Raw genomic sequence first — 26,208 nt, forward strand, 5'->3', positions numbered from 1 at the left:
TTTTTCTCAAACACCATATTACAAAGTTGCATAGATTGCCCTGAACTATTGAGGTGTGCAAATTTTGCTCCTATTGAATGTCCTTGGCATGTTAAAATATCCTTGTAAGTCCAATCCATTTTTTGGCCTGGGCTCTGCCATAAGTCACATTACCATAACTAGTAGGAAATTTCAGGATTCCCTACAGGAATAAAAACCTGAATGAAAGGAAGTAGAGCCCAGTCGTGGATCATTGCATATAAATGGTTTAATTTTTCATATACATTTAAATACAAGATGCCATTAAATGTACAGACGTCTGAGGTATAAAAAGGGACTTAAATAACCTGGAATTACTATAAACGCCGATCAGAAGACACGTCATGGGGTTTATTATATTAATAAAAAATCTGCTCAGGACACCGAACGTCGGCCTGGACCCGGATACGTAAAATCCAGGCTGGATTAATAATATTGCTTTACATTTAAAAAGTCAGACAAAATAAAGAATCACTCTGTTCCTTAATAATATAGATATGTACATCAAAAATAGAATTCTAGGAAGGCATTGGATCGGTGCAATAATAATAGAAAAAAATATATCCTATATAAAATGTGCATATGTCTTATTGTAAGGTCAGACCCGGGAATTGCATTTCTTGTTAAATAGTCGCGGCACCTGCAAAAAAAAAAAAAAAAAAAAAAAAAATTAAAATTAGAATAAATAAAATTACATATTAAAAATATTTTTATGTTCATATTATACATAAGTTTTTCCAAAAATTTTAGGTTTAGATTCACCACCAACAAATCATTATTAAAAACACCGATACTCAATTTCCCTCGCAGTGTCCGTTCCTCCATTGGCATTCCTGGGTATGACGTCACGACCCCACAGCATGGGCCTCAGCAGTCCCCCGGGTCATGATGTCACACCCATTGCCACGAAGATGCCTCAGAGTAGAATAGCAGTTCCAGTTCCGAACAAGCAAACCTTGCACAACAGCACCCTCCTCGTTAGTGGTGGTCTCAGGTATTGCAATTCATTCCAATTAAAATGTGGTTTTCTGGACCCCCAAGCAGTTGATATATGGATGACCTATCCTCAGCATCTAGTTGGTGCAGAGTCGATCACGTGCCCCCCCCCCCCCCAAATCTGCTTTTTTATTGTAAGCAGAAGGCAGCCCCGTGTCTAGTCGCCGTGTTGAGATACTGCAGCTCTGCCCCAATGAATGGTGCGTTACCAGACCCCACCTGTAAAGATTAGAGAGGCCGCGTTTTAATCGTTTCCTCTGGACCAATAAGGGACCCAACACATCATGCATTACACAGGCAGCCCACTGATTTTAGTGTGTAATGTCACTTTTTCCCCTCTGGGGGTGCTGTAGGGCCACCACTATTACAGCTGGATTCCTCCAAGGATCCCAGCACTTGACCAGCAAGTGATTTAAGGTCACATTGGTAGAGCATGACCTTACTAGATAGGGTAAGAGCCATCTTAGTTAAGGGGTTCTCCAGGGAGGGTTTCAATCCTTCACGTTTCGGTTTACCGGCTGGTTCTGAGGCGATCACATGATCAGAACCAGCACCTGACAACCCCATTCCCCACTCTGCCTCCTCCTCTCCTGTATAAGTTACCCTTACTATGGGGTCTGCTGGATTAGATTATATCAAGGCCAGACCCCATAGTACACAACTAGCCGCGACAGGAGGCGACGCAACTCTAGGTGCCGATTCCCATCAAGACCCAGTGTCAGAACCAGCCAGTCCTCCAGTACTAAAATACTCTCTGGAGGACTCTTTAGTGTAGCAAAGCTTAGCATCCTCCTCTCCTTTCCATAGACTTCTATGTTAAGAGTAGATAACTGGAGAAAGAAGCATTTTTCTTTCATATATTACAGTTTCATCTATAAAAGTTGATATTTAAGAGGCTCGGTCATCCTAAGTATATAATACGCCACATTATATAACAATTCTTGCAGTTCTGCGCTACATTCTTCCTGTTAATCCTCCTGGAAATTTATAAAATAACCTGACAAACAGCGTCCACCTCTGCCTGCCATTGAAAACAATGGGAGGCAAATTCCAGGTGGAATTTGTAGCCAACATGGAGGTATAATCCACCCCAAAATCTCCAGATTCCTCTAAGTGCCCCCGTTCTTCATATCCATGGGCACACACTTCTATTAAGCTCTTACCGAGGACAGAGAATTATGTTTCCATACAGATCTCTGTGTCGTTTTCTGTTTCGGCAGCTCGTGCCAATATGTCCGCCATTAACGCCTCTTCTAATTTTTTTCTAACGTGTTGCACTCTTTCCTCTTGTTTCCTGAAATAGACAAGGTAAGAGAGGAGTTACATGAGAAGATGCAGAGAGATCAGCGCCACAACATCTAAATCCTGTGGAATACCAAATTCTATGGAGCCTTAAAGGGATTGTCCCATTATGGACACCTATACCCTTGTCCTGTGAATTGAAGAGTCAGATTACTGCCCAGTCCCCCAAAGATCAGGAGGACTGGGGAACTTAAGGCCCCCTTATGAATGGAGCACCAGTATGTATGTGTGCTCTTTTCCCTTCTATGGGGGTCCTAAAACTGCAATCTCCGACAGCCCCATAGAAGTGAAGGGAGAGCCAGTCACACAAGCGCAATGGTTGTCCATGCACAAGGTAGCTCTGAAGGTGGGGGGGAGGGGAGGAGATTTTTGGTTGCCAGTCCTCCAAACCACTGGGGGAGCCGACGATACAGCCTCCAGTAAACAGAAACTTATATGGATAGGGGATAAATGTCTATAAAAACGGGACAAATCCTTTAAAAAGGGACAGACTGCCATGTTATTGCCATTATATTTTGGACCAACATGTAGGAATAGCCTTAAGAAAGCCTATTAGTCTCCTACCTTTAGATGTCTTCTCCGCGCCGCCGTTTGGTAGAAATCCCGTTTTCTTTGGTATGCAAATGAGTTCTCGTAGCACTGGGGGCGGTCCTCAGCGCTCAAACAGCACTGGGGGCATGACCAATGCTGTGAGAACACTCTCCAGCGCTGCCTCCATCTTCTTCAGGAACTGGCTCTTTGCGGGTCTTCTTTCGGCAATGGAGGGGTCAAACTTCTAGGCCTTGGGGCAGAGCCGACTGCACATGCTTGCTGGCCACAAGAAAATGGCGACTTACTTACTGTAAGTAAGCACCGGAAGAAGACGTGTGAAGAGGCCATTCCTGAAGATGTAGGCGACGCTGGAGAGTTCTCTCACAGCATTGGGGACGCCCTCAGTGCCGTTTGAGTGCTAGGGACCGCCCCCAGTGCTACGAGATAACTCATTTGCATACAGACGAAAACCAGGATTTCTACCGAATGGCAGCGCGGAGAAGACATCTAAAGGTAGGAGACGAAAGTCTTTTCTTAAGGCTATTCCTACGTGCTAGGCAGAATAAAAAAAAAAAAAATACTATTTTAAATGATAGAATCCCTTTAAATATAATAACATTCCTTTGAATGAAATCCGTGGAAAGCACAATAATATAGTCACATTCAGAAGTACATGCACTGAACCAGCAGGGGGTGCTAAAGCCATGTGCTTCAGCCATAAAGGCCTGCAGAATTATAAATGCATCTATGGAGAAAAACCGGTTATAAAACACAAGGCTGCGTTCACACCTGCGCCAAGTCTGTTAGAGAGTCAAGCGCCATGTCTGACTAAACATGGCGGGCATTTTTCAGTTTTAAAGTGACGGACACCCGAAGGACCTCATTATAAGCAATGGGGTCCGCCAGGCTCCATGTGACAGCACTAGTATGAACCTGGCACATGATTTCGGTACCTGGTAAGGGCGTCGGTCACACCAGCGTTATCTAATCCATCCTTCTGGTCCGCCAGAGAAAGAAAAAGGGTTAAATAGTAAAAATGGTGTAACGACAGTCAATGGCGTCGGTCGGGATCTGTTCTATTATGATCTGTTGTCTATTATGGAGTCTGTCAGATAACCCTTTCCTTGACATCGTTGGACGACAAAAGGATTTTTTAAGACCCCGATTTCAGTGGTGCAGATGTGAACGGAAGTCTCAGGGTCCATTCACACGGAGGAAAGTGGCGCCGATTCTGGCACGATAACTCGCGTAAGAAGCAGCGCTGAAAATAAGACTCCGATTGACTTCAATGGGTTCCGTTTTCCACCCATTGAAGTCAATGGGTGGCTTTTTCCCCCCATGGATTGTGACTATCCCCCGTATCCTGAGCACTGCGAAGATAAACCATCGTATAGGCCGAGAGTCCTGAGCATGTGCGAGCGGTGCAGCACGAGCACAGACTACCAAGATCCACCATCAGTCACCCTTGTAGCTCCAGGGACAACTCCACAGGACTTGGCAGAAGAGAGGAGGCACAAAACAGCCCCTTCAAGCGAGATTTGTAGGACTGGGCACGCTCCATTAATTTATTGATCAGCCTGAGCTGCCTGCATTAAATCCTAATGAGCGGAGAGCTCGCAAACTGCTTAGCCGCACAGTCCTGGCGAGAAGAGAGGATCACCGCACGGATGGGGAAGGGGGGCAGCGACGGAACAACTGCACACAATGCACTTGGGTTAACCCCTTAAGGCCAAGGTCAGACAATTTAAAAAAAATTTAAAAAAAATCTGTGGGGAAAAATGCAGTAATTTGATGGGGTCGGTATGTTCAGAAGAGCGCTGCAGCCTCTTCACGCAACCAAGTACAGCGCCATACTTTTTATGGCAACGGTGATCGGTAGCGAAATTCACTTGGATTGATAGACGTGACGTCACGTGGCCTGTGAAAGTGGAAGATGTGCTCACAGAGTCTCACTGCGACCGGCTGGTCCATGGGGGTCCTAAAGACATCAAGGGGCTCAGGAGGTGAATACAGCACTAACCAGACTGTTAGATATATATAAGCCACATAAGCAGTCTGATGTATAGATTTGGTATCTGCAGATCTTGCTATTGTACACTGCAGAGCTGCAGACTATCGCTCCCAGGCAGATGAGGGCAGTCCTATACATCACAATCCCACCACTTACCATGAGCGGAGATTCGGCCTCTATAAATCCAGCCTTGTTCTGCCCTGACGCCTCTTCTCACGCTAGACTCTCTCGGTTTAGATGACGCAGGGGAGATTTGCTCCCTCGCCCCACAAGCATTTTTACAGCTTTTTTATTGCCTGCTCAAGCTTATCCGATATAAAACTCTCAGATTCCTCCGCTGTATCTGTGTAATATCGCCGGAGTCTTAGTATAAATCTGACAACTTCCTTATAGGAGAATAACGGATGGAGCAGGCGGATAATACCCCGAGATCCTGCACAAAGAGCCACATACGGAGGATGGATCACCGAGGGGTGCAAGAGGTCTACAGCCAGAACATTAATACCACCTTGCTAATCTTGTATAGATCCCCCTTGTGCCCTGACCCATCCATTAGAAGACCCCACTAAACCTTTGAGGGCACTAACCACTGTATACCAGGACACCCAACAAGACCTGCTCACATGGAGATTCTAGCCCATCTCTTTAGCCGTCACAATTCGGGTTTGTCAGAGTTGCTCTTCTCCTTATACCTGCCCATTTTTCGTGCCTCATATATATCCCTCTCCTCGATAGGACCCTTAAGACACCAGAGAGTCAACACTAAGTCAGTGCTGAATGTGCAGCCAGCTCCTGCAGAGTGTTATTGGAGGCTGCCCCCTAGTGGCTGTACAGCAGACTGTATATAGATTGTGTCATATCAAGCACATTATAAATGTAACTAGGCTCTGCCCGCGACTGTGTTGTTGGCATTGATGATCCGCCTATATTCAGCAAATTGCTGCCATCGATGGTTCGCCTGCTCTGGCATTTTGGCAGCTCTTAAGCTGTCCTACTGCTGAACTTGTTCCTTGCACGTTGCCTGTGATTGTTCCGGCATGTCAGCAGCTCGCTGGGACGCCATATAATGAGCATGTTGTTGGTGTTGATGATCCACCTGCTCCGGCGTTTTGGCAACGGTCAAGCTGGCCTGGCGCTGAATTCGTTCCTCCCGCTGTGCCAGTGATTGTTCCAGAATCTCAGCAGCTTGCTGGAACGGCACATAATAATCGTGTTGTTGGCGTTGATGATCAGCATGCTCCGGCAACTCTCAAGCTGGCCTGGCACTGAATTTGTTCCTCGCGCTGTGCTTGTAATTGTTCCGGCAGCTCGCTGCAACGCCATATAATGTGTTGATGATCCCCCCTCAGCTCCGCTTGAGGAGAACTCTATGACTTCTGGCTCCTTCATAGCTCTCGTTGTTTGCAACAAATTAGATTCTCTTTTTTCCAGGTATGTTTAAAATTGGCAAACTGACAATATGGAATAAAGGTGTGTGCCCATGTCAGTGTGTCAGCACTGCCTGGAGCAGATCAGATAATAGGCAAATGTGTAAAGACAATCCACTGAGGGTTAAGTTTACACAGAGAGATAACAGCCCTGGGATCGGAGATAAGGCTACTGCAGCAGCAGTGTAATATAGTATGTGAACATAAATTCATAATAGTCGAGAAACAATGTCATTTACCAGGATAAAAAGTAGCCTGTGTGTTAATCGAGGTTACAATCTATCTATGTGCCAAATTTCATTCAAATCCGTTCAGCCGTTTTTGCGTGATTGAGGAACAAACATCCAAACGTTCACCTTATATTAGTAGGATAAGTATACGTGCTCAGTCCTACATCTACACCGTGTCCCTGCTCACACCCACACTGTACACAATACACACCTACTACACAGAGCGCACACCTATACAGTGGAGAGTATGAGCAGGCTCAGGACCTCAAGCACTGCTAACCCACGGCCCAAGACGGATATCAAGCCCCTTCCCCAGGTGCAGCAGATCCAGGACACACTATGAGGGACATCTAGAAATCTTCTGCCCTTACCTGATATCCTCGTCTGTGACTATGAAGGCTTTGCAGAGCGGCTGTGACGTGTTTAACCAGACGGACGGGTTTTTCTCTACAGCTGCAGACAGCTGTCCTGTGATGGGTGCCGAGCTGGTGTGCAGGGCGCTGGCAATGGCGGCGAGAAGCGTGTCCTCGTTGTTTCCTGGTCCGACACCTGCAGAAAGGAAGGAAGGAATCGTTACAATGAAGCGTCCTGAAACTTGGCATCAATGGCTTCTCATTTTCAAGAGCTCTGCTTTCAGTCAGTGAGTGGAGACAATGTAAGGGAGCCTGTACAGAAGCATTCAGAGAAATGGAGCTGAGCTGCAATACAAAGCACAGCCACTATACAAAGTACGGCGCTGTGCTTGGTATCCAGTGAAGAGGCCGCAGCTGATCTGCGGGGCTCCCGGGTATTACAATGGCTCATCAATACGTGATCCCGGCACACACTCACCCTGCAGACCCTTAGGAAGCTCCATGGACTTTATGACTTGTTCCGTGACATCTGACGCGCTCAGGCCTTCTAGTCTCTTCTCCCAGAAAAGCTGGAAAAACAAAGTACAAAAACTAAAGTTACAAAAGGCCAGAAAGCAAAGTTATACAGCAGTGTGACAGGTATACGGTGGTGGGGCAAGTGCACGAATATAGGGGGAGAATCCAAGAGTCAGCAGATCCATAGGAAAAGATGTGTCCATTCGATTCCATGCACGATCTATAAAGTTATGGCCGCCTGCAGACCAATACATCCATGAGCTCCCCCTAGTGGTGGCTGCAGCAAATGATGACTGCAGTCACACCAGGCCTATGATGCAGAGTTTACAGCGTGGTTTGCTTTCCAGCAGTGATCTATACTGTATACGTATGGGTGACTTGTCAGGTCTCATCTCCCAGACTCCTCAGCTTCCGCCTGTCTATGGAGCTAAATTAAGAGGCAGCGACATCTCGGCTTCTCAACCACACAGGATGGGTGTACGAATAAAGCTCGGTGACTTCCTGCTGACGGTCTCGTCATTCATTAACACTTTACTGACTGCGGATGGCTCAGCAATGGCACATCTGTCATGGAGCTGGGGTGCTGCCTCTATATATGTGGCCGTACCTGGTATTGCAGCTCAAGCAAGTTACTTAGGGGTAATGGCAGGCAAGACTAGGCTGCCTCAGAGATCCAACCCTGCCCAATCCTTGTCCCCCACCCTCAATATGAGGCATTGTAGAGAGTCTACACTACTAGATCATTGGCAGCCTGGGGTTGTGTTGTGGCGACCCCATGACAACACTTCCTGTGGTGATCCGTGCCAAGTCCAGTGTGGTCATCTCGGCATTGACCAGCCAGAACAATGGAGGCTAAGTGTGGCTATGTACGGGCGCAGATGTGCAGGGTCAGCAATTAGCATCCGACTGAGGTCGAGTTATTCTCTAGTCACAGTCAAAGCTGCAGCCTCTTAAAAATCCGCCAGCCCCTGGATAGCAGAGAGAATAGAGTGCAGGCCACTCGCCACGTAGCCCGATTCTAGTAGACGCGAGGGGCCAGTCTATACCGTTTAACCTCTCGCTTACCTGGCGAGGCTGTTCGATGACCCGCTGGGGGTCCGATCGGACTTTGTTGTTGGGATGGTTGGTTATTTTGGTGACGGGCTGCTTGAAGATGGAGGCGGTCTGACGGATGGGCAACGTCGTGTTCAAGTCTGGTTTGGACTGTTGGCGGAAACCCAAAGGGAAAAAAAAAAAAGTTATTTTTGAGGTTAAAGGGAAACTCCGAAGATATATAGTTAATACATTTCATTTAAAGCCATTATAATAGGGCCAGACACCCTGAAAAAAAGAGACCGCAGTGTTCAGGCGAGCGCTGGGGCGTCACATAAAATAACCCCCCGCCCCAAGCACAGCATCGTACGTTTTATAGTGGCTGGGATTGGTATTGCAGCTCAGCCCCATTCACTTGACTGGGTCAGAGCTGTAAACAAACCATGTGACCTTGTTTGCTCCCATAAAGTGGTGAACACGGGCGCACATCTGGTCACACACAGAGTACCAAAGCGAGCCACACACTCATCTTCACCCCTCCTCATAAAGTAGCAGAATGGAGAAGTGATACCGATGCCCCCGAAACCACTGCACCAAATCCGCTCTGGTAAGAAGCAGGTGCACTCAGCGGGAATAGGTGACATGTCTCTTATAGTTCAGACATCTGGCCCAGGAGCGAGCGGAGAGGTGCACTCAGCCAAAAAGGGGAACCAGAGCCCCAAGAGGATTGTAAGTGTCAGCATAGAAGATACACTGAACTGTGTAATGTGCAACACACTTACCCCACCCCCAAGGTGCAGGGGCAATCGCAATATTGTATCAATGTCACCTACTAAACTGCAACATGCACCAATAACCTGTATTATACTTCAGAGGTGAACTCACTGGGCTAGAATACTGGATAAGTAATGTAATGTATGTACACAGTGACTGCACCAGCAGAATAGAGAGCGCAGCTCTGGAGTATAATACAGGATGTAACTCAGGATCAGTACAGGATAAGTAATGTAATGTATGTACACAGTGACTGTACCAGCAGAATAGTGAGTGCAGCTCTGGAGTATAATACAGGATGTAACTCAGGATCAGTACAGGATAAGTAATGTAATGTATGTACACAGTGACTGTACCAGCAGAATAGTGAGTGCAGCTCTGGAGTATAATACAGGATGTAACTCAGGATCAGTACAGGATAAGTAATGTAATGTATGTACACAGTGACTGTACCAGCAGAATAGTGAGCGCAGCTCTGGAGTATAATACAGGATGTAACTCAGGCTCAGTACAGGATAAGTAATGTAATGTATGTACACAGTGACTGTACCAGCAGAATAGTGAGCGCAGCTCTGGAGTATAATACAGGATGTAACTCAGGCTCAGTACAGGATAAGTAATGTAATGTATGTACACAGTGACTGTACCAGCAGAATAGTGAGCGCAGCTCTGGAGTATAATACAGGATAAGTAATGTAATGTATGTACACAGTGACTGTACCAGCAGAATAGTGAGCACAGCTCTGGAGTATAATACAGGATAAGTAATGTAATGTATGTACACAGTGACTGTACCAGCAGAATAGTGAGCGCAGCTCTGGAGTATAATACAGGATAAGTAATGTAATGTATGTACACAGTGACTGTACCAGCAGAATAGTGAGCGCAGCTCTGGAGTATAATACAGGATGTAACTCAGGATCAGTACAGGGTAAGTAACACATGTATAATGAAAATATAACTATGACCTGTATACTGTTAGTCTATCACTGAGTACTTTCTCATTCTTTACCATCACAGCACCTACTCTAGAATGTCCCATAGACAGGACACATCTACAGCTCTTCCTGTCTGACAAAGTGTGTGTGTGTGTGTGTGTGTGTGTGTGTGTGTGTGTGTGTGTGTGTGTGTGTGTTTATTTAGCTGGAGTGTGTGTACAGCCCATGACACTGTGTCTGTCTGCGCCTCCACGTGTAAACGCGCTGTTCACTGGTGCGGAATGAGACATAATATGGTGTCGTGCAAGTCATACAACGTGGGAAGTGTATAGTCTACAGTGACATTTGGTGCAGGCGAAGAATATATATTACTAAAGAAAAGTGCAGCATTGACCCCAAACATGAAACTGCCGCACATTACTATTGTAAAATCTAATGAAATTTATTGATATCCACTAAATATAGACCACATAGCTCTGGGCTCTGCAAACAGTATAGGTATGTGATATGTGCGTTATGAATGATATTGTGGTAGTTGTGACACTAATTATTTAAGGATGTGGTTTACACCTTAGTACGTTACTGTATGAATCTGGTGACTCACACTTGAACATATTTCCATCAGATATTTGACATATCCATATCTACCTACCTACTGTTTTGGTTTACTAGTACTTTGATGTATTTTCATTCCCCTTTTGTATTGTGTTATGATATTTTTTGTATATGTGCAGGGCCGCCATCAGGAATTTTGGGGCCCCATACAGCCTAAGTGTCTGCCCCCCCCCCCCCCCCGCCATTTTAAAACTACTTTATTTTGCGTCATACCAATTCTGTATTACATTTCCCTTTATTTAGCAGCATTACAAGGCTTAATCAGATTCTATTTGCAGGTACAATCTGCTCCATGTGACAGCCCCTATAGAGAGCCAACACCATCTATAAGAGCCTCCTAATAAATCCTCAGGGCTTATTCACATTGCGTTTTTGGCCTCCCTTGCCGGGATCCGTTGGTAACCAGTCACAATCAGCTGTCAACTTATCCCTGCACAAAGAACTGGCCAATAAAAAAAGGGGGGCCTGCAGTTCTCCGTGCAGGGATAAGTGGGGAGCTGATTGTGACTGGTTACCAACGTATCCCGGCAAGGGAGGCCAAAAACGCAATGTGAATACTGCTTTAAAGTGAAAGTCCCACCCCCAAACAGGCTGCTATGCTAGTAACATAGCGGCCTACATCATTATTAATACAAAGCACACATACCTTTGGAGCTATTGTGTGCTTTGTAGTTCTCCAGCTAAGAACTTATATATTATATATTATTGCCCCAGTTCCCTCTCCGCAGTGCCGCACACCTGATGTCCCAACAATCCCCCCCGTCCACCTTCTAACATCTTTCCATTGCCCCCTGTACCCATACCTCCCAACTTTTGAAGAACCAAAAGAGGGACAAAATGCGCGCCGCAGCAAATTTAGCCCCACCCACTGTTATGTTGACTCCACCCATTCTCATTAATTTTTCATGTGCCCGCACACACTATAATCCTCCTACAGTCACCCATAAATTATATGTCCCCCCCTCTATCTCTCCCCCAGCTTCATATACACCCTTCATCTGCCCCCAGTTTCATGTCTCCCCCTCCATCTCTGCCCCCAGATTCACGTCCCCCATCTCTGCCCCCAGATTCACATCTCCCATCTCTGCCCCCAGATTCATGTCCCCCATCTCTGCCCCCAGTGTCATGCCGCCCTCTCCATCTCTGCCCCCAGATTCATGTCCCCACATCTCTGCCCCCAGTTTCATGTTCCACCTCAGCGTACACGACATTACACTTACCTTTTCCTCGTTCCCCCGCTGCTGTCTTCGCGCCTCTTCTCTCACTGGCGCACAGTTGTAGATGCGATGTGACGTCATCACATCGCGTCTACAAGCCAGTAGCAGTGGCGGCGGCGAAGCGAGGAGCTGACACAGGTCAGCTCCTCGCTTCAGCCGCATATGTGTCAGCGAGAGAGGCGGGCAGCGGCGAAGCGAGGAGGTGACCCGTGTCAGCTCCTTGCTTCAGCCGTATATGTGTTCAACTCAGATCTGTGTCCTCTGGATGCAGATCTAAGTTGAAATAGGACATACACAATGACTGCTACGGGCGCCGGCACACGGTGGCGGGCCAAAACCGGGGCCCCCCCCATTTTTCAATTTGGCTGGGCCCCTGACGCCAGTAGCAGTAGTACTGACCTATCGGCGGCCCTGTATATGTGGTCTATATTTAGTGGATATCAATAAATTTCATTATATATTACAATAGTAATGTGCGGTAGTTTCATGTTTGGGGTCGATACTATGCTTCCCACACATATGTTATGAATTTGCCTTGTTTTTGTGCTTATTAAAGAAAAGTGCAGGGTTAAAGAGTTCGGCATAGCAGAGCTGGATTAGTCTGGTTGTCTCTACGTCCTCAGGATCCTTGCTGTAGGTCTGATGCCACATTACGAGGTAGAGCAGACCTCAACACCTCTCAGGCTTCTTTTGGGTCCTAGGGTACAGGGTGACCTTCCTACTACCCATTACTGGAGGCCCCATTCTCAAAACGGTTAGGGCAGGAAACGTACGGCTCTCCAGCTGTTGCAAAACTACAACTCCCAGCATGCATACTTGCATTGCTGTTCTTGGAACGCCCATGGAAACGAATGGAGCATGTTGGGAGTTGTAGTTTCACAGCAGTTGGAGAGCCGAAGGTTCCCTACCCCTGGGTTAGGGGGTTGCAGCAGTCAGACACTTGTGCCTTATCTTATGCGACTATTTTAAGCCACCGAACAGATCTGATAAATCCCACCCCTTGCGTATCCATACGCCATATTCCTGCACCACCTAAATCCCATCCACTTATAACTAATACTTGTCTAAAATACTCATTTTTAGGTTCTGTCCCGATCAAAGCCATTTCCAATCTAGTCTAGTCCTAGTGCCCTTGACTGTACTACCTGCCCTGACCTCTAGGTGGCCCCGTCTATACCGGTTGTGCACATATCACTTAGGCCAAGCACATGATAACATCATTGGATCTTCTGACCAACCTTGGTTTGGTTGAGAGGGTCATTTCTTAGCCTCTGTTTGTTCTTCTGTAATTTACTGGGCATCATCTTTCCCGTCCTGAAGTCAAAACTGCTGAGGTCAACAGAGTTCCCCAGGTACCTGGCCAACTGGGGCTTGCTTCTGAACTTCTTACCGCTTGGACTGGAAAGAAGAAAATAGATAAGTATGGGTCCTCCGAGACCAGAGGGGGCGTCTTATCATATAATACTAATGCTCAGACTGGTAGGGAATAATCATGATCACTGTTTTATAGTTACACATAAAATAGACCTTGTAAGTGTGTATGGCAGGAGCGAGGGGGGGGGGGGGGGGGGAGTTTACCAGCTTTGTCCCAAGTCATATAGCATGCGCTTCTGGACCAAAACGAAATGTACAGTTCCAACCACTAGGTATCTCCCTTCTACACATTTTGCAGTTCACTCCCTGTTGCTAGCCGAGGTCTGTCCAGATACAAGGAAGACTGGATCACAGTTAATGAAGAGGGGAGGGGTACATTCTCCTCACATATCTGTGAAAAGGACAGAAGACTCAGCAAAATCTCACAGCTTACATTACAAGGAAAGGTAACAGTTGCAGTCCAATGTTCCTGGATCTCCTTGGGATTTGCTCAGCCATTTGTTTGCTATGGTACAGTTACTCCTGGCAGTAGGGCAGAACAGTATTAGTAATAATAGAGGAGGGAGCAGAGACAAATGTAAGATATGTCGAGAGGAGAAGCGGAGGTCCTTCTACCAGGATTTCCTCTACGTTTTGGCTGGCTCTGCCCCATATATTTCCCCAATGTGGGACTATTAAAGGATTATCTTATCTTATCTCTAAAGCTGCACACGAGCGCATACCGACCCAGATTTCTCAAACTCGCTCTTTCTACAACCCAACATCCTTCTCTGTAGCCCCTTGTTCACTGCTCTTCCATCCCTCAACCCAAGATAAGAAATACATGGTTGCCTTCTTCAAGAAAAGCACCACACCAGTCCACAGGTTGTCCCTAGTATTACAGCTGTTTTTGGCGACTTATGTGTTCGTAATTGTGGATCGCCACTTTAACCAGAGATCCAGCATCCTCTAGAAAATAGACCAAAGTGCCAATCAAATTTGGGAGTCTTCTAGAGCCGTGACCCACCGGACACTCCTTTTGGGGACTGGTCCAACACAGCCTTTAACCCTGCTGCCCAGTTAATCCATCTCTCCCACTGATGTGTCACTGGTACCCAACATTGCACCACTGAGGCTTGTGATTGGTCACTGTGGTCACCTGAACTTCTGATCCATCTGGCACATCTAGACTGAACTGGCACCCCTGAACAGCGGATCAGTTTTCTTTTTTTTTTTTTCACCCCTGCCCCTTATTGAGGTTTTAATTCATCCCAGGAAACCCCTTTACGATGCCATTCACAGCCATCTTCTCCTTACATCTCTACCCTAATCTCCTGAGACCACCCCACATGTACTCTCTGGTTCTTAAACATCTTCCTTCCTCACATCATTGCATTGACTGCCAGACTTCTCCCGCGCTTCCCCTATACTCTAGGATTCATTACCAGACTGCCTTGCCAATCTGACGGTCTCACGTACTGCTAGGATATGTCATTTTAGGATCGGGGGGGGGGGGGGGGGAGTTCAATCTTCTGGACCCTTACCACACCTAAAATAAAGACTATGCTGATGTAGGACCCTACAGCATTCAGTATTGCTCTTTTAGAAAGGTCACCATTTTTACAGGGCACTATAGCACGACCTGCTGGACTGGACTGACTGTAGTACCCTCTACTACCACTAGTTGGCTGGAACCAACAATCTATTGGAAGCAGCAGGATGAAGCGCTGCAACTCCATCATACTTGGCAGGTTGGACACACCACTGGCAGGGCAGTAATAGATACCATAGGGATCAATAGTCCCATCTCTGATGCACAGGTCACCGGCCTGAGGGGTCAATCTGCTTCTCTGTCGCCACCAGGGGTAATTAGTGAGCAGCGAAGAGTCATTAGCCAAAAGTCCTTACCCTGCAAGGAGTCACCGGACAAATCTCTTTACCCCATGAGGTCGCCCTCTAGAGTCCATACCATGGACTTTAGGGAGGGGTTGGGGGAGGAAGACAACGACAACTGCCCTGACTGCCATAAGTGCTAACAAACAGACTGAACTGTGACACCTTAAAGGGGTTAAGTCACAAAATATTTACCCTCCAGAGATCGCCACCGATCCTAAGAACACTTCTGACTATCAAGCCTAATGGGGGCGCTCCCAGTCACTGTACTGTGCCTATGTCTCAGGATCGGTGGGGTCTCAGCTTATGGATAGAGGATACATACTTTGTGGCATAACCCTTAAAGGGATGTATTGTCAGGATATGTGCTATTGTCTCTTCATGTTACAATTAGAACTTAAGTTTGTTTAACTTTAATCCGGAGACGTTCCATTAGTTGCGATGCCTCAGGCCTAATAGGCTGACACTTGCGGTTCTGTAGAGATCGCGTCTCAGCAGTACAGACAGGATTACACTGACAAGTAAGGCCTATAGGTAGAAAGCACAGCATGCAGCATTCACAGTAGGTGAGGTCACAGATTAGCTCCTCCCCCCTGTACAAGTTACAGAGCATGCCCACAATACTCACCCATGGAAATGTAAAGGGATTCTACCATCAAAATCATTTTTTTTTGACAATCACATATAGAAAGGCTATACTTCTCCTACCTTTAGATGTCTTCTCCATGCCGCCGTTCGGTAGAAGTCCCGGTTTTCATCAGTACGCAAATGAGTTCTCTCGCAGCACTGGGGGCGGTCTCCAGCGCTCAAGCAGCACTGAGGGCGTACACAATGCAGCGATAGAACTCTCCAGCGCCGCCTCCATCTTCTTCAGGGACGCCCTCTCCCTAGGTCTTCTTCCGCAGCTGGGGGTCAAACTTCCAGGCCTCGGGCCGAGCTGCCAGTAATGAAGTGGCTATTTTCTTGTGGCCTGTGGGTATGCGCAGTCGGCTTTGCCCGAGACCTAGAAGTTTGACCTCCAGCGCCGGAAGAAGACGGGTGAAGAGGCCGTTCCTGAAGAAGATGGAGGCAACGCTGGAGAGTTGGGGACGCCCCCAGTGCGGCGAGAGAACTCATTTGCATACTGCCGAAAACCGGGATTTTTAAAAAATATTATTATTAATTATTATTATTAATACTGTAGAATCCCTTTAAAGAAAGTATCCGTGTCCTGCTAACCCTAGACAACCCCTTTAATAACAGCCTAGACATATCCCAAGAGCCTTTGGGGGACAATCATCATGCGGGGAATTTTTAATGTCAGTTTTTCCAGAATGTGTTGCAATACGTTACGCCGCCGCTCTTACTGGAGCGAGCTGGTTACAAATTTTTGTAATTTTTTTGAAAGTCACATTTGACGACTCTGGCATACAGGCCGATCACGCCCCTCAAGTGGCAAAAGTGGAATAAAAATGGTCACCAAAAAGTCACCAAACCCCCCCATTTTTCCAAAATTTTGGAGTGCAGTGTAATGTCAATTCCCTCGAATAAGTAAGGTTGAGCGGTCGGGAAAGATCGGATCCCGATTGAGCCAATTTCACGATCGGGATCGGCTGGAAAAGGATCGGGGGAAAAAAAAAAAAAAAAAAAAAAAAAAAAAAAAAAAAAAAAAAAAAAAAAATCGATCCTCTACCGATAAGTCTATTGGTTAGAGAGAGAAAACTGCAGCCTGTGTGAACAGACCCTTATTTTCTCATTAGTGAACGAAGTCAGATCTTGAAGTGGACTCAAACGCCGACATTCGGAAACCGCGTGGGAGTCTCATATCCTAGAGTCTCTCTGTAAAGCCTATGGGATTCATGGGTGGGACGCTAAATGTCATGGCATTGTGCCAAATATCCAGAGGGTGCACATCAGCCGCAGCGTGGTAACCTACAATGGGTCAGGTACAACCTTGATCGGGTCGCTTTCCAAAAAATTAAAAAATTTGCAGTTTAGAAAGATCTGGCAGCGTTTGTGCTGAGTTTTTCGGTCTAGTCATTTGTACTCTCGGCAGGACCAGATGTTTTTCAACATCCTCTGCCCACACCGCCAAATTTTCTCAGGAATCTTCCATGAACTATTTTCCCGTACGTCGGCCTTTCACGTTGACAGACATCTGCCGCTCCGATCAATACAAAATAGTCTGCGCTCGTGGGAGGACGCGCACCGATGGACAGAGAAGTGCCCGACGGTCTTTAAAGGGGTTTCCAGCCTAACCTGTCCTTAGGATAGCTCAATAAGGATCGGCAGGGGGTTGACCGCCAATCTGTTACCACTTACCAAGCATAGCGCCGTACACTATATAGTGGCAGTGCTCGGTATTGCAGTTTAGCCCATTCACTTGAATGGGACTGAGGCCATGTGACCGATAAACAGGACACCACATGGTCTATGAAGCAGGAATAGTGTTCATAGAGCGCCACTGCAAACGGCTGATCTGTAAGGATCCCAAGTCGCTGAGATCTTCAACTCCCGAAGGGGAATCATTCCAGTTAACTCCTGCATAACTGGAAACCTCAGACGAGGATCGGTAGTCAGACTACTGGCATAGGCCGCCACTTTATAAGATGGAGAGATCCCTTTAAGAAACCGCCCATGTATATCCTGCACTGGAACCAAATCCGCAGCGACTTCCTCACCACAAAGGAAGGCAAAACAAGAACTACTACGTGTGGTCACCGCGACAAAACAGGAGGTCGGCGACATTGGTAGAAACCGCCGGCCCCTTTACTGGAAGCCACGACGCAGCGTGAACACGTGGCAAGACGATGAATCGCCCCGGAAGCGACCGCCTCAACGCGACGCCGGTCATACAGCGCCGCTGCAAAGCCTTCAAGGAGCTCGGCCATTAACCCCTCACTGGCTGGCTTAGTTCCCTGCATCGGGGAGTACCCTGTAGTGTACCCCACAGTGTCCAGCAACCAGAACCCACCCCCCACCACCCCCCATTGGTCAGCTTCCGCTTCACAGGACAGTGATGTCACGTTCACATGACCATTTCCTATGGAGCCAAGCTGCAATACCAAGCGCAGCCACTATATAAGGCATGGCGCTGCACTTCGTATTCAGTGAAGAATCTGCGGCACTCGCTCACCAAATACAGCTGATCGGTGGAGGTCCTTGATCTCAGCTCCCCCGCTGACCTATCCTAAGGGTAAGCTATATTTCAGTCCCAGAACACCCTTTAAAAATCAGGATAAGTCGCCCCAATATGTCCAAACTTTAAGATATCAGAAACTGCGCACGTCCTTATGGCCCAGAAACCTGCCGCTTGGTTTCCAAAAACAGTGCCACGCTTATACACAGGCTGTGTGTGGTACTACAGCTCGGTCCCGACGCATCTATAGAGCAGGTGTGAATGCGGCCTTGTGTTTCCTCTCATTGTTCTTCAGGGAATTAATTAACCTCGTCTACTCTACAAAACACCATCAGCACTCGGCGACAGGAGGAGACGTCGGGTTTTCTCGTACGGCGTGATGCAGGCGTCGCTGCTTTTATTTATGTGGATGAAATCTGACCTCACACGGGCTTGGATTCTGTACAAGTTGTCCTCGGTCTATAGACACCGTCACACACTAAAGCCTTGTTCACACGCCGCAGGGTCGCTCTGTATTTTGCATCTGTAATGGAGGCAAAGAGAAGAGAGAATCTTTCCAGGGTACTGACCCTGGGCATAGGATCCAAAATATTATGGCGCCCCCATCCTGCAACTGGTGGGAGCCTCGCAGAAATTAAAGGTTTTTCCCCCCAAAATTGACATTTTAACCCTCGGATAACTAGGATGTCGTCAGTCCCATAGACACATGTATGACCGCCGGACCACCCAATAAGGAATTCGGATAGATTGGCCCCTGATGATCAGATGTTTATCAGGGTTTTTTTGGACTGGAACCTGAGGCGGAAGCAAAATACGGGTAGCCACGATAATGGCGCTGCACTGCACCGGCATCCAGTCGCGCGCTCCACTCCGGCACCCAATGAATGTCGGGAGGAGGGAGTGTCTTCAGGCCAAATCACGGGGCGAAACGCCCTGAAGAAGGAGCATCGACGGAAAAGACACCTGATCGGCTCCCATTGATTTCAATGGGAGCCGTCTTTTTGGTCAGGATTTTGAGGCGGATACGGCCGTGTGAACTTACCCTCACTGGTCAAACGTGTAACGTCACTTTAAGGCCAAGGTTACAGTTATGGGGACATCCCGCATGGTGGTTCACAGGCAGCTGGACCTGGATTGTCACCACGATCCCGCCCCTGGCCCCGGATTTCAAGCTTCCCATTGGCCGACAAGCAGCAACAACAGGACATGCTGCGTGCTCGAAACCTAAGGAGCAGGACACTGTGTTGTGGGTTCTGTTATGCAGTGCGTGGATGGGATTATTATAATCCCACCCCCAATCCATCGAGGCTAACCTGCCAAAAACTCTCCATTACTGCAACATGTGGACTATTACAGAAACAAAGTACCGTATATACTCGAGTATAAGCCGAATTTTTCAGCCCAGTTTTTGTGCTGAAAAAGCCTCCCTCGGCTTATACTCGAGTCAGCAAAAAAAAAAAAAAAAAGTTCTAAATCCCTCCTTTCCCTAGAATACATACAAAAGTAGAAAATGACTGTGACACACATACACATTAGGTACCCCTGTGTCTGACAGTGCCCGGTCTACTGAATATAGGGGATCTGCAGCGCTCCTGTTCCATCGGGAAGGGGTTAAGGGCACTGCAGATACCCTATAGTCAGCCAGACTGAATTCAAAGTGGGGGAAGAAAAAACAGTCCTCAAGCTCAGGGAAGGGGCAGACAGACAACCAAAACACCCCCTCCCCTTCCCCAGCATCTAATGCACCCGAAAACTCTGACCATTTTAATTTTTGAAATTTTCCAGTAGCTGCTGCATTTCCACCCCTAGGCTTATACTCGAGTCAATAAGTTTTCCCAGTTTTTTGTGGTAAAATTAGGGGGGTCGGCTTATATTCGGATCGGCTTATACTCGAGTATATACGGTAAAAATATATATATATATATATATATATATATATATATATATATATATATATATATATATATATATATATATATATATATCTAAAATGTGGCCCCATACATGAGGACGTAGTGACCTGTTCATGATGTGTAGCACACGGGGCCCCCTGGAGGCTGAAGAGAAAGTAGGAGGCCATGGCCAGGAATGGGGATGGGTAAGGGCTCGTTCACACGAGGCAAGAGGGGGCGGATTTTGGCGCTGAATCCTCCACAAAATCCGCCCCCTCACAATACAGGTCTATGCAGACCGCTAGCGTCCTTTTTTCTGTGAGCGGTTTGTTCCCCTTCACGGAAAAAAAGAAGCGAGCTGTCCTTTCTTCAGGTGGATTCCGCGGCCGATTCAGCCCCGGCATCCGCCTCGCAACAGCACCCTCCGGACTAGGCCCATTCATTTGGAGTGGGAAGTCGCAACTGTAGGAAGCCGCGGCAGGCGCAATTTGTTCCTATTCTGAATCAGCTTCCCGCACCCAAATCAGGACCAAAATACGTGGCCCCTAGCTCTGTGTGAACTAGGCCTAAGTGAGTAATCCAGTAGGTAGCAGACTAAAGTCACTGTGCAGAGGGCACTTACCGTACAGGGAATAAGGGGGCTCCGCACCATGTGGACGCCAGTAAAGAGGCCCAGAGTTTGCCAAGGGACCCCGGTCTTTCCTAGTTATGGCCCTGGGTAGATAAGACGCAGAAGAGAAGCAAGTGCTGTGAAATAAGGGCCAAATCCCAAGATGGGTGGAGAGATTGGTAGAGGAGACGAGGCCTATAGAAGGGTCACAGTAGGGGGGGCAGGCATTATAAAAGATACCTACAACACAGAGGTGGGCGGGGGATGGGAGGGGGGGGACCAGGCACTGAGGCCTCCAGCACATTGTATACAACACACCAGGCAGGGAATAATGGGGCTGAATGGTTAGGATAGGTCATCAATATGTGCTCGGAGATGTGGGGGGTGGGTTGGGCAACACCTGGGGCACCCACAGATCAGCCAAGAGGCTGTAGTGGTCAGTAACTAGTGGCCCCGCCAAATATAAATCAAGTCTCAGGTTCATAAGGGTTAATAATGGGGTACAATCCTCAGGCCCTCTACTGATCAGCTGTTTGGAGAGGCCATAACGTTCAGTCTTCACCACTTACCAATGCATAGCGCCATATATTGTGTAGTGGCTGTGCTCGGTATTGCATCTTAGCCCCCATTCACTTGAATGGGACAAAGCTGCTGCAGTAGAATGTGACATGGGCACAGGAGAGGGAGGAAACGGCAATGCTGGCGAGGGTCACCGATCAGGGGGTGCTCAGCGGATCCATGACCCATAAAATGGACAGGTCTTCTCTTTCTGGGGTCGGCGCACCGTACAAAAACCTGACACAGGGGTTATCAGATAGACATAACAGCAGGGTGTCATGGGACGGGCGGGCCCGGGAGAGTCTAACACATAATTACCCGTCCGCATGGCGCAACGCTGGCTCTTTGTTGCTCCAGTGACTGGGGATTACGGCTGACGTCGCAACCGATAGCAGATGTTCCAGTGTAATAGAAGATACCAGTCATACAGGAGAGAATGCCCAGGATCAGTACCAGGCATCACCACTCAGGGGCGTCACCACACACACAGGCGATGGGGCCCTTTCCAGGTCTGGACCACATACACTGGTCCTATTTAGAACATCACACAATCTTTGACCATCACAGTGTCCTCTCCACGACTTACAAAGCACAGCGCCGCCCATTGTATAGTGGCTGTGTCTGGTATTGCAGCTCAGACTGAGTTGCTGCATGGTCATAACTGGTCTGCGAGGAGGAAATGAAGCTCAGTGTCCTGGAAAACCCCTAGTAGCCACCATGTAATACCATATTTGCCCTGTTGAGGCCGCTGCAGAGTAAGGACTGGCCAGACAAGGCTAGATATGGACTAATATACCTCTGGATGATATATTTGGCTTTGAAATGGGACCTCTCACTCGCCCCTCTCCACCGATTTAGACACTGCTGGAATGTTTTCTCTAGCCCTCGCCATTCCTGAACAATCGGTGTCCAATATACCAATTACACTGTCAAGTCCTGGGCAGAAGCGAATCGTCTGGGATCCGCCAAACCTGACAAAAATATGGTAGTCTATTTGGCATTGGGGCACAGAAACTGAGTGTAGTGATTGTTCAGGAATGGTGGGGGCTAGAAGAAAAAATAATAATAATAATATAAATAGTCATCTGAAAGTAACCACTTGCATGGTGGCGCTCACTAGACTCTAGAGTCCGTGTCCGTTCACTATATGGCCATACACGCCCAGATCTATAGGTGACAGCCCTGGACCAGCAGCCTGACTACAACCATCACACAGGCAGCACGAGCGGAGTAGTAGAGCTACACGCGCGGGCCACACCCTGCCATATAACCAATGCAAGATACGCCCGTCCTGGTGACTCACCCGCCCCGTCCAACGTCACATTATATAAGGGCCCCAGCAATAAATCGGACACCTGTACCCGCCATTACCCTACACCTTATGCATGGGGCAATCTCGCAGTAACCGCTGTGACCTAGTACAGAGACTGGCCAATGTACAAGGAAAAAGGTCCGAGAAAACATCTAAGACCCCCGAGACCCTCGCTGTAGTTAGGGTGACCATACCCGCTCTACAACCACAAAGCCTCCTCGCCACTATGGACGTCAGATCGAATGAGACCCCCGACAGCGAACGTTACAGGGTTATCGCCCCCCCCCCCATGCCAAAGTCAAGCCCCTGAACCAAGACTTTGTTTCTTCTTCATGTGGGTTTTCCAGGCTTAATAATTGATGACCTATCCAATGGGGGGGGGAGGGGGCAACACTCATGCCCCCCCTGCCGATCAGCCGTTTGAAGAGGACAAAATATGTCCAAGTCAGCGCTGCGGCTTATTCACTACTTACCAAGTCCAGTGCCATACATCATATAGTGGCCGTGCTTGGTACTGCAGCTCAGCTCCATTCACATGAATGGGACTGAGCTGAGAAAAGGCCACGGCGCAGCAAACCTGACATCACAAGGCAGTTTCAAACAACTGATCTGTGGCGGTCCCAGGTTTTTTAAAAAAACAAACAAACAAACAAACTATGATTAGAACATATGGGGCCCCATCAGACCCTGGAGGACTCAGCACAGCCAACAATTGACTTCAATGGGCGTAGTGCAATTCTACATTAAATGTGGGGTCCCCATTCCTGAAATCAAAGAAAGACCACCCATAACGAAGTCAATGGGACTCCTATATGTTGTGTTCCTCTGCTTGACGTCAGGGAATAGACCCAATCTTACTCACAGTTGAGGGTTTGTTACAATTGTATCCAGTCGAGACAATGCTCTGTGAGCTAAACCTATCCAGTCAATGTGTTACAATGTATCACAGTCTCCGAGGATTGTCTACACTGTAACAAACCTTCAGCTGTGAAGGGATCTGTGTAGGGATTCTCGGCCTGTGCACCGACAGCAAGCAGAGACCTTATAACTGGTGGACGTCTACTATGTAAGGCTGGCACGGACCCCAAAGGACCCCACTGACTATAATAGGGTCTGTGGGGTGTGCGCCGTTTTGAAGTGAACCCTGCCTTAGAAAGTTGTGGATCTGTGCACAATACGATGATTTAAGCTAAACAAGACCGGCCGCGCCTACCGTCAGGGGACCAAAGGTCAACAGGTCACCCTATGACTCTCAGTAGTGCCGGTCAATGGGGTCAGATGGCGCCCCCTGGGGTAGCGCAGCTTGTAGTCAGAGAGGTCGACCACTGCTCAATTTTTTGGGCTAAGAAGTCGCCATAACCTGACTGAGCGGTCGCCCTAAAGGGGTACCCGGGTTCAGCACAGTAGGCGGGAGATTACCAATTGTTCGGTGGGGTGGGGTCTGATCATTGGGACGTCCTGTATGGGCAGCGGCCACTCCATTCGATGCTAAGGAACCCCCCGCGCGCTGCTAATATGGACGATCCTTGTTGCACCCCCACAATCACGTGACCCCCCCCCCCATCCTGCGTCACCGCTGCAGCCAAAAACGTATCGACACGCACTTGTACCCCGAATCACCCCCATCATTATTAACCTTTACGTCACCAGACCCTGTACCCCCCCCCTCCCCAAATAACCGGAACGTTAACCGTGACACCTAAACGCGTTAACACCGACATTTCGAATTTTAAAAAAGTGATCTAAAAAGTCGCCAACGACAGACTCGCCCAATCACTTGACGCCGCCCCGCGATCCATTGAGGACGACTATAAGTATCTGGAGTACGATTATCCAGTCGCCGTCTTGTCGCGTGATGAGACGTGTCGTAAAATTGCAAAAAAAAAAAAGCGTAAAAAAGTGACCCGCCAAGTGACCCCTGCGGTGCCCACCTGACCCCAGCCCCTATAACCCCCTGACCCTGCCATGACAGCTCCCCCCCCCCCTCACCTGAAGTAATAGACATCGCTCTTGCCAGCGCTCAGCCCCGACTTTCTGATGACCTCCTCCTTCTTCCAGCCCGGCGGCAGAGCCGGACAGTCCATTCTTCTCTTCTCCATGGACCGGCTGGTGTGCTACACCATAGCCCCGCGACTCGCCTCTGCCCCCCGCCTCTCACTGCGCTGCCTACTGGTGACAGCAGCGCCCCCTAGCATCGCCATACTCTTCCGCAAACTAGTCCCGGGCGGAGGGATACCTCACACCAGGAAACCGGTCTGGCGAGCCCACGGTGACAGGCGCCCGCTTAACCCTTTCCTCGCGAGGTGACGCAAAGTAGTCCTCGGGTTACGTCTTTACCCAAAACTACCAGTACTGTCCACCCCCCTTAGCCACTTATGGGTCATAAACTACAACTCCCCAGAGTCTTAACTGTGTACAGTCCTGTGCGAGGCTTTGGGAGCTGTAGCTTAGTCACAAATGGCAAGGATCTTGGTATCCTTCCGCCCTATCTTATAACTCTAAGACATCTTGGGAGGAATGGGCAGGGATGGATCCTCTGAGGAGCAGAAACCGTAGGTGGTTAACCCTATCAGTGCGGTGCGGGAGACGAAGGATTGGGCGTCGCTTTGACGTTCCCTATAATAAGCGTCAAGCGTTGCGTTTTACGTAAACGAATATTGGAAATTTTTGTTGGCCGGAGACATGTTTGGGTTTACGGTGTGCTATGCTCACATTGGAGGAGACTCCATCGAAGTGGCCGCCTAAAATTGTCGGACGTTGCCAAACGTGCAATTTTTTCATCCGCCATGTTGAACTTTAATATAACGGACCCCCATTATTGTCAATAGGGCCATCAATAGTATTGTTAATCAATAATGTTCATAAATGTTATTTTAGCCACCACCAGCGGATCAGAACAACGGACAGGCAAAGCTCGTGTCCGGCACGCACAACTATTTCAGCCGCCATTTTCAGTTTTAAGACAACGGACCCCCATTATTGTCAATGGGGTCCACCAGACCCTATAAATAATATTATTTTAGCCACCACCAGCGGATCAGAACAACGGACAGGCGACGCTCCTGTCAACGAGCGAAGTTTCACAACTGCTTCGCCATTTACGTTTTCTGCTCCGTCATAGGGGCTAGAAAACGATCGTGTGACCGATTCGTAACAGGTCGTCGCCCATTTCACCAGGACTGATAGCGATACGAAAATCCACAGAAAACGCACTGAAATGGGTATGAACGCGTTTTCTGTTTGCCAAGGTGACCAGGCTGCTGTTCACAAGGCGCAGATTGTCCCGCAAGCCAACTTATAGGGGTTTCCAGGTTAATAGATTGAGGACTGATTCCAAGGCTAGACCATTAATTGAAGATCGCAGAACGCAATAGACCGCAGCACACACCTGAACCTTTTTACAGCGCCATACTTCATACACAGGCTGCCCTTGGTATTGCAGCTCAGCCCCTTCACTTGAATGGGACTGAGCTGCTCACAGGTCCAGTGATGAGCCTGATGTCACTAGGCCT

General features: G+C 48.1%; 1 protein-coding gene across 1 annotated transcript; it reads right to left on the reverse strand.

Annotated features, from left to right (window-relative positions):
* Nucleotides 1-249: 249 nt before the first annotated feature.
* Nucleotides 250-24,880, reverse strand: MBD2 (methyl-CpG binding domain protein 2). The gene is made up of 7 exons (XM_075262372.1): nucleotides 24,686-24,880; nucleotides 13,199-13,358; nucleotides 8,450-8,587; nucleotides 7,347-7,437; nucleotides 6,887-7,064; nucleotides 2,178-2,308; nucleotides 250-658 (listed from the first exon to the last, which is right to left on the reverse strand). Exons 1-6 carry the CDS (start codon nucleotides 24,793-24,795, stop codon nucleotides 2,191-2,193), a joined length of 795 nt encoding a protein of 264 aa, XP_075118473.1. The 5' UTR covers nucleotides 24,796-24,880; the 3' UTR covers nucleotides 250-658; nucleotides 2,178-2,190.
* Nucleotides 24,881-26,208: the final 1,328 nt, after the last annotated feature.

This window comes from Leptodactylus fuscus, chromosome 1, assembly GCF_031893055.1.
Source record: "Leptodactylus fuscus isolate aLepFus1 chromosome 1, aLepFus1.hap2, whole genome shotgun sequence".
In the NCBI taxonomy this organism is placed as follows: Eukaryota; Metazoa; Chordata; class Amphibia; order Anura; family Leptodactylidae; genus Leptodactylus; species Leptodactylus fuscus.